The sequence below is a fragment of the Thalia democratica genome, chromosome 1 (genome assembly GCF_965202585.1).
Source record: "Thalia democratica chromosome 1, ktThaDemo2.hap1.1, whole genome shotgun sequence".
In the NCBI taxonomy this organism is placed as follows: Eukaryota; Metazoa; Chordata; class Thaliacea; order Salpida; family Salpidae; genus Thalia; species Thalia democratica.
In genome coordinates, this window is record NC_139165.1 from 25,352,748 (window position 1) to 25,362,459 (window position 9,712).

General features: G+C 24.7%; 1 protein-coding gene across 1 annotated transcript; it reads left to right on the forward strand.

Moving 5' to 3' along the window:
• The first annotated feature begins 472 nt into the window (after positions 1–472).
• On the forward strand, positions 473–5,538 carry LOC145847513 (pre-rRNA-processing protein TSR2 homolog). The gene is made up of 5 exons (XM_082953630.1): positions 473–548; positions 1,559–1,649; positions 2,471–2,566; positions 3,477–3,589; positions 5,125–5,538. Exons 1-5 carry the CDS (start codon positions 486–488, stop codon positions 5,269–5,271), a joined length of 510 nt encoding a protein of 169 aa, XP_082809756.1. The 5' UTR covers positions 473–485; the 3' UTR covers positions 5,272–5,538.
• Positions 5,539–9,712: the final 4,174 nt, after the last annotated feature.

Genomic DNA, 9,712 nt, shown 5'->3' on the forward strand with positions numbered 1-9,712 from the left:
AAATAGACTAGTTTAATTTTTTTTTTATACCTAGTCCAACTTTTAATTTATTTAGATATATTAAAGTTCTAAGTTAATTTTTTTTTTATGTGTCAAGTGTTTTATGTATACATTTTAATAGTAAACAATTTTTTTCTTTTTACAAATTTTTTAAATTTAATAAGACTTTGAAAATAATATAACTTTAACAATTCAAAGTATAGAAATTTGTTTATAATTTAGTAAATATGTGAAAAGTTGCTTAAGTCAAACTAGTTAACAAGTTTTTTAAAGATTTGTGTCCTCTTTTTTCAATTACCATAAGCATTTAAATAAGAATATAATATTTTGTGCATCTTTAAATGCTTTGTGACAACATCAAGAATAATGCATAGTTGTAAAAACTGTATGACAGGTTTAAAATAAACTTTTCTCTTTTAATCACAAACAAATTATAGTTGATTGAAACTTTTTTTTCACAGCGTATTTTAAATTTAAAACACATAATGAGTGAATCATTTTTTTACAAATGCATCCAGGCTCAACTTAAAAGTTGGACAACCTTCCAGGTAAAAAAAAAAAATTAAATGGGTATTATTGTTTTGTAAGTTTGCAATGTTAGTTAAACTTGCTTTAAGTTATTATTTAATCATGTAACAACTGCTTCATTATAGTAAAGTTGTTACCAAAGTTAAAATAAAATTATTTGGCTTCTAGCATTTTCTAAACATTTGTTTTTAAACTTTTTTACTTATTTTTGTTAACCAGTACTCTGCTTACAAAACTTAAAAATAGGTATTTAAAAGATAATATTTGTTTTTTTAAACCAAGTTTATTTCAAACATGACATAGTAGCAAAGTTTTGAGAAAATGTTTTAAGGTTTTTATTTTTTCAAAGATTTTGTTTACTTTTTAATTTTATCACTTTTTATAAAACTAAAAGTTGTTCTACTTTTTTTTTTAAAACTTTGAAAAATATAATTTAAAAGTATTAAAAAAATCATGTATTTGAAATGCTATGAATATACTTAAGTTTTTGAAATTTTTATAACTTATATTTTACAAGCTGATAATTTATACATATTCTATAGTAGATGGTTAAAGTTTATTTGCATAGTGGCAAATCAGTTTCTTTTCATCATTCAAACTCGAAGTTCTACTGGTCTAAAGTGTTTATTAAGAAAATGTTTGAACTTAATTTCAATGCAGAATTTTAACATGTAGTAGATTGTATTGAGTAATAAAATTTTCCATTTAAAACTTGCAGTTGGCACTGTAACATAGCTGGGTAGCACAACTGTATCTGCAACATTTGTTGTGAATTTTTTTATAAACAATAACTGATTAATTGTGCAGTTTTAGTATGATTGACTAAAATATTATTTTCAATAACAAAGTAATACAACTAAAACTTGCAGTTAGCAGTGAAACATATGCTTATGTAAAATTAACATTATATGTCATGAAAAATCCTACTTATTTTTTATTTAGATAGATGATAACCAATTATTTGTACAACTAAAGTATGATTTGTTAAGGTATAATTTTTAATATATAACAAAGTAAATAAAAATTTTAGTTAGCAGTGGAACACAGCATGGGCGGACAGCACACAAACGAAAAAGCCCAATGGATGGTTGCTGAACTTGAAAATTTCTTTAATAACAATTGTGAGTTTTGTTCTTTGATTTCTCATTAAAAATATTATGATAAATAATAAGAGTTTTTTTACTTGTTTTTATGGCCATGTTTTTACACATTTACATGTGTTAGCAAATATATATACTAGCAACTGTGATTTTTGTACATAGACTGTTTATTTGAAATATTAAGTTTGGATAACAATATTTAACAAAAAAATGTTGTGAGTATTATAACATGTTTTATTTTTGTATTTTTAAATTTTACCAATACTTGAAAAATGTATTTTAAAATAAATGTAGCTGGCTATGAATGAGTCTGTTTGTATCTAAACTTTTGGGAACTCTGTATTTATATGAAGACTTTTTATGATTTAACAAACAAAAACAGTTTTTTATTCTTTAAAGAGTGGGCCTTGTTAGATTAGATGAGTTTAAATACACTCCAGATCATCATACTTGGGAAAATAATATGTTTCTTCCTAGCATATCAGAAAGTTGAAAAATGAACAGTTTTTTGACAGTCAAAATAAATTAATGAAGTCAAAATATAGTTCAGGGTATCCCAAAGTGGGCCATGAGCAGCAAAGGGGCCCATGAGGTCATAACTTAACTTAAAACTTACACTAGATGTTCTGGAGTTGCTGATGAAGAGTAAAAAAAGGTCTTAGGTGTATATTACGGTAGTCTTTGAGGGTACAAAGGTGTTATAACTTTTTTAATTTTTTTAAAGGGGGCTATTTGTATAATAATTTTGGAAAACCCTGTCTTAGTTGCATCATTTTATCTAACTAAACTATATAAATGTTGATTTTTAAAGTAATTTATTTTTTAAACAATTACAAACACAGCATCGTTGGAAGATTGGGAAGTTGATGGTTGGATATTACAGGTGATGAACCAAGAGTTTCAATTGATTATCGAAGATGGTCATTGTGATGGAATAGGTACACAGTTGTTAATTGACAAAAATTGTATTAATCAGGATTGCCACACACTGAGGAAAACTCAGACAATTTCGATTTTTTTCTAACTCAAGGAAACTCAGTACAGTTTTTATTTTATCTTGAAATTTCAGGGAAGCTTTAGTTTTTTTTAAATTGATAAATTATAATAATCTAATGCAGAATCATATACTTAAAACCTTGCTTTTAAAATTAAAGAAGAAAATGAGCATGAGGTGTTAGTATTTTTTGCCAGAAGCATTAATTTTTCTAAAAGATTTAAAAAAAAACTTAGGCAAACTCAGGGAAGTTTCTGGTCACTCAGGGAAGGTTTTTGACTCAAAGACAGGTAACCCGGGTTAATAAACTATAAGAGTTCTTCTTCAGTTGTTTTGTTATCGTAACCAAAATTATAAATGTTTGTTCACAAAACAAGTAATAACAATAATGATACTTGAAAGTAATGACAACATTTAATAACAATAAAACTAGATAATTATATTATTAATCATAATATCAATAGTAGTATTAAAATATGATAACAGTAGTAATAATGTATAATGAACTTCACCACAAGAACAACAACAACTGCTACTGAGACAACCTAAGACCGGTTCAATTGGTTGTTGTTGGTCATGTGGTTGTGTTTTTATTGAAGGCGCGAAACATCTTAACTTTGTTGATGATGACCGTTATAAATACTGGTTTATGGTAGTAATTGTAATAATAATACTTAATAGTAATAATAATGTTATGTTTTATTAGTAATATTTATTAGTAACACTTATAATATTTAATTATACTTAGTTTAAGTAATAATAATAATGATACTTTATGTTAACAATGCTTAATAATAATATTTAATAAAATATAAAGTTGATAATAATAAAAACAATGACAATAATTGATATAGGTGCAGAGTTGTGCAAGTTCTATTCAATGTGGAAACACAATAAACTTGACAGTATGAGGGAGAAAATGATGAAACTGCCCAGAGCGAATTTGGCTGATTGTGAGAGTAGAGATGTTAGTTGTTTTTATATGTTTATTTGGGTAGCTCTCAAATTTGCACGAGCGTACAAGATTGCACGAAAATACTTTTGCACAAAGACACTTTTGCATGAGGGGTCATTTTTACACGAAAACACTTTTGCACTAGCAGACAATTTTGCATGGGAGTAATTAAAAAAGTTTTTTTTTTATGTTTATTAATTATAATTTTTTATTTAGTTGTTTTTTTACCATCACTGTTACCCCTAACCCTCGATCGGTAACTTATTACTATAATATGTTTTCTTATTATTATTATCACTGTTACCCCTTACCCTCAGTCGGTAGTTTTTTTAAGTATTTTTTTATTTTTTCACAATAATTTATAATTTTTTTATTTATATTATCTCTGTTACCTCTAACCCTTACCCTCTGTCAGTAACTTTTTTTTTCTTTTTGTTTTTTTATTAGTTTATTATTTTTCTTCCTGTTTTTTAAATATTTATTTATGCTTTTTTACTCTCGTGCAAAAGTGTAACTCGTGCAAAATTGACTCTTGGTGCAAATTGTATTCGTGCAGTTTTGTGCCCTCGTGCAAATTAGTAACCTCGTGCAATTTTGACCTGTTTATTTAGTTTATTTAGAAGTTAAATGTTTTGGTAGTGTTGTAATTTATCACTAACTAATTACCTAAGTTGTTGTAGTGTTTTTATTGATAAATTTGTATTTCAGCATTATCTAACAAAGTTTTCGTTTGGACTGCGAAAGTAACCTTTATTTAGTCCTTTACTTTTTATGTTAATAGATTTCAAATTTTATTTTTTCTGAAATCAACAAACATTTTTATTACCATAGAAATGTATTGCAAATTTTGTATGAAAGAGCAAATTGTAAAAATATCAATTTTGTTTGTTTTGCTTTTTATTGTTTAGATTTAGATTTTTTGACAAATTTAAAGTTTTATATAAATGTTACATTCTTGCTAATTTTGAGGGTAGATTTCACTTTAGTAATGTTGTTTTTTTGAAATAGTGTATTAAAAACAACTTAGTTTTCAACTTGGGTGAAGAACATTTAGTTTATGGTTGATGGGAGTATGTTTAATAATTGTACAATGTGGATATATATGTATATGTAAGAACTCACTTCTTGTTATTTGAATAGAAAAATATAAAATAATAATAAATTATTTCATGATTAGTATTGACGCTACTCGATGTCATTTATTAACTTAACATTTATGTATATCAAAATCATATAAATGCTCATTTTTAAAAGTACCCATGGGACACGTTCAAAATCCACCCAGTCATATTCGAGAACTGTTTACCGGTCGAGGGTAAGGGTTAGGGGTAGCAGTGAAAGTGAAAAAAAAAATAAATAAAAAATTAGCAAAAATAAATTTATAATAAATTAAGAAAAAAAAATTGGTTGGATTTTGAACGTGGGTGGATTTTGTTTGTATATCAATAACAAAAACATATAAACGCTCATTTTGAATACCTATACCTGGTAAGTTTCGCGTAAATTTTAGTTATAATTTTGAAATTTTAATTATAATATTTGGTCAGACACCGGAAACAGCAGATGATGACGTAACAGACGAGATCAGCATGGAAGGAGTGGAGATCAAAGAGGAAGTTAAAGAGGAGGAGAATTTGATTGACGAAGACGGATTCCAAATGGTCAAGAGAAGGACTAAAAACAAGAAACATTAAATTTGCAAAGTGTTAAATGTTTATCGGAATTGTGTTGTCTTATTCTTTTTAGATAAATTATTTGAATTCGAACCAGAACAACTTAAAAATTGCACCATTTAATACAAGCTTCTATAGTTTGATTTTTATTGCATACGCTTTTGCTTACAGTGCTTTTACCATATAGTTGTAATAAATCTTAATGAAATGGTTTTAAAAATTTGAACACATTAAATATAAAATTTTGAAATGAATTTTAGTTTAAGTGTTTGATATTTCTTTAAACTTCTTGTTATTATTATTTTATTACTTTTAATACTAAAGTGGCAATTTTTGAATAATAGGTTCACAAATTATTTTCTATTTTAGCACCACATATTTTAGACAATTTTTTTAGTAAATTTTTGGTTAGATACATTTGATTTTGATGATTGTTATTATTTTTATGCTATATAACAATATATTAAATGGTTTTTTAAGTATAGTTAGATTGCTATAAGTATGTTTTTCTTACTGGATATTTTAAAATTTTTAGTTCTACTACTTGTGGTTTTACATTTTAACATCACAAACAAATTGTAAAAAATATTACTAATAAATCTTTACTAACAGTAAATAGATTTCTATTTACAATCATTACATAAGTAATAACACTTAAGGAAACTTGAAAATTTATTTTTTTCAAATTTGAGTACATGCAAATTTTAAAGAAGTTTTAAAGAACCTAACTTAAAATTTTTAAACTATATTTTTAAAGTTTTATTAAATTAATTTGTTTTTTTATTAAATTAATTTGTTTTTTAATTACCATGAAAAAAATTATAGCTATTTTAAATTATTTAAGTCATGTAACTTAAAACATAATTATTGTTAATTTACATATAGCTTCAATTATTAAAGTATAATTAAAGTTATACTGGCATTTATTTAAGTATAAAATTTGTAAGTTTAATTTCAGTATGTACTTTTTACAGAGCTGGCAAAAAATATAGAATTAAGAAAATTTTGAAATTTATGTACTTTTGAATAAAAGTTATTAAAAACCGATAGTTTTCAGAATTTTTTTCATGTAAAATAATGGAGTTTTACTAAAATATAAACAAAATATCATGTTAAATAACTATTTATGTATCATTTAGAATTTTACTTAAGAGCATTGAAGTATCTTTTCATTTTTTTAGTCTGTTTTTTTTATTTTCTTTTTTTGATCTTTGTACAAAAAATACGAAATTCTCAGTAATTCATTCCAAAGTGGTTAAGTGCTGTAAATTTTATGCTTTAAATAAGAAAAAAAAACAGTAATAATTTCAATAATAATGATATTAACATTAACAACACTCCTTCAATTTAATTTTTTTTTTTGATTTCTTGTCCAAGTCTAAAACTGTAATGTTAGAAAGCAAGCAAAATGTGGTTTTACATTTTAACATCACAAACAAATGTTAAGAATGTCAGCAATAAATTTATACTAAAAATATATAAATTTCTATTTACAATCATTGCATAAGTAAATACATTTAAGAAGTCTTGAAATTTTATTTTTTCAAATTTGAGTATATGCGAATTTTAAAGGTTTAAAGAACTTGACTTAAAATTTTTAAACTGTAAAATAAGGTTTTAATAAATTAATTTGTTTTCTAATAACTGTAAAAAAAATTAAAGTTATTTCAAATTATTTGAGTTATGTAACTTATAACACAATTATCTTTAATTTACATATAGCTTCAATTATTACAGTATAATCAAAATTTTGCAGACAGTGATATTTAAGTATTAAATTTGTAAGTTTAATTTTCAGTATGTACTTTAAACAGAGCTGGCAAAAATATTGAATTGAAAACATTTTTAAAGGTCTGGAATTTTGAATAAAAGTTATTAAAAAACCTAGAATTTTAGAGACTTAAACATGTAAAATAATAAACTTTTTGTTAAATATAAACAACATACCATGTTCAATAACTATTTATGTATCATTTAGAATTTTACTATAGGAAACTTTCAAGGTAGCTATGAAGTATCTTTTGTTTTTTAAGTCTGTTAAGTTGTATTATATATTAAATACTATTTATACTAAAAATACTTATATGAAAAAAGCTAGTTATTATAAAAACCTGGTATTTTTTTTTTAACTTTGGCAGCCCTGTTTAAATCTATTGTAATTTATTTAAAAGTAGTTTTATAAAATAGTTAATAGTTGGATTCTGGTTTGGGATAACCAAAATAATGCTTCCCTTTTAAAATTCTTAAATATTTAAAATTAGTACTTTTTTTTATGTATTTTCGACTGATACATTCATTATAAACTTATTAAAAATAGTATTTTTTCACTAAATAACCAGCAAATAAATTTATAACCAGATCAAAAAAAAGTTTGCACGGTTTTAAGACTTATGAGGTTATAAAGTTTAACATAAATTTATTAAATTATTTTTGTTCTGCATTTTAAAATGACCGAATAAAAACATTTCACTTAAATTAAACTTGGTAAGTATTACTTAAAGAATAAAACATGTTAAACTTGGTTTTTGGAATCAAACTAGAGATTTAGTTACAGTTTGTTTCCTTTTCTTTTGTACTAAGACTAAAAAAACAAAAAACCATGTTTTTTATATTAAAAAATATATAACATAAGTTATATAAAACAAACCTTTAAAAAATTAATTTTTCAAATAAATTCAAAAACCACTAAACTAACCTAATTGTTTTAAAAGTTTGAATTTTGGACAACCCTATCCTACCTAAACCAAAAACAGTTTAGGAAAGTTTAAACTTTATTTAAAGTATTTCCAAGGTAATGTTACTGTTTTTGCAGCAAAATAAATTTATGATTTAATAAGAAGCTCATGAGGGCTTAGACTAAATAAAAGTTACTTAAAAAATTGTGGATATCAAGTCATCTTACTTTTTAGGCTTACATATACTTACAATATTTAACAAACAAAAAATTTTAATTCAAAATAGTTACGATATTAGTTAAACGAAATGATAGATACTAAAAAAATAGTTTTAGTAACTCATTGTACACAGTTTTATTAAAAGCTTTAAAATTATTTTCTCAAAATATTTACCATTGGGCGATTTTTATTAACTTTTAAACTTAGCTAGATGTAAGCACTTACTTTGTTACAGTACTTTAAAGCTATTTTATAAGGTACTGAGTTAACAATTACACTATTTAATACTAGTCTGTTTAGTTTGTTTTAATATTCTAAGTAAAGCCATTTATTCTTTTTTTTTCCTTAGCTTAGTTAGTAGTTTATTGAAAGTAAAAAAAAAACGCTAAAAATTTTTTGTCTTACGACCTGGTGCACGAAAAAACGTTTCTGTTATCGAGTCGCACACCACGGGTACCTTTTAACGTCTTGCCTAGGACAAAGTACAAGCTTTGTACAAGCTTTTGTACCTATAAAAACTAAGGAAAATAAGTTACTTAAAAATGTTGATAGTTAAAGTGAAAAAGTATACAACTATGTTCATTATTTTAAACACTAAATTATAAAAATTAACATTATGCATACTTTAAAATAAAGTTAACAGTAAAACTAGAAAATTTATGTCTTAACTATTAGCATAGTTATAAAGGATTGAAAAAAATTTTTGAAACAAAATCTTGACTGGATAGAATTAGCATGGAATATTTAATTAGTTAGAAAATCAACCTAAATTCACAATTGAGTTGATTTGTTATTATAAATATAATTAATTTTATCAGGTCTTTTTTTATTGCAAGTAAACCATGATAAAATTATCATTAATGATTGATGTCAGCTTGGATAGTCTTTCTGAAAAAATTTACACAAAAACTGAAATAATAAATAAGAAGCTGCTAGAAGAATCTGTATCGAATAACCAACATAAGAAAAAAGCTTACGAGACTAAGGATGTACAAACAACAAAAGAAGAAATAGAAACTTCTAATGGTTTACAATACAAGTTTAACGATAAAGTTTCAGAGACCAATTTTGAACAAACAGCAAATGAAAAAATAAATACTTCTAAAGCTTCACAATCTGGTTTGAACAATAAAGGATCAAAGACCAAGACTAAACAAATAACAAAAGAAGAAATGAAAATTCCTGATAACTCACTATGCGATTCGAATATTAGAAGTGATACTAAGACTGCAAATGAAAATTTGGAATTTTCTTAATGTGAAAAAGATCCACAAACAACTAAGCAAGACGCATCAAATATTGTAGTGGAACTATACAATATGTTTTACCAGTTAAATTCGTATCTAGAGCAGCAATCTAAGATTTTTGAGGTAAAACTTGATAAAATCGACTTTAGAAATGTAAACACTACTCCCGATGTAGACAACCTAAGATTGGCAGTTGAGGACGTCTTTGACCAATTCAGTGAGAATAAAAGCTACATTGCTGATGGAGATACTTCTGAGCCAAATCTGTTTCGGAACTTTGTGGATAGTTTTCAGGAATTAGTTGAAAATTTACTAAAAGAC

Bases quoted from the DNA above. Each gene is read 5' to 3' on its own strand.
- LOC145847513 (XM_082953630.1), top strand. From the start codon at position 486: ATGAGTGAATCATTTTTTTACAAATGCATCCAGGCTCAACTTAAAAGT. The intron at 549-1,558 runs GTAAAAAAAAAA...TAAAAATTTTAG, and splicing joins AAAGTTGGACAACCTTCCAG to TTAGCAGTGGAACACAGCAT. The intron at 2,567-3,476 runs GTACACAGTTGT...TAATTGATATAG, and splicing joins TGGTCATTGTGATGGAATAG to GTGCAGAGTTGTGCAAGTTC.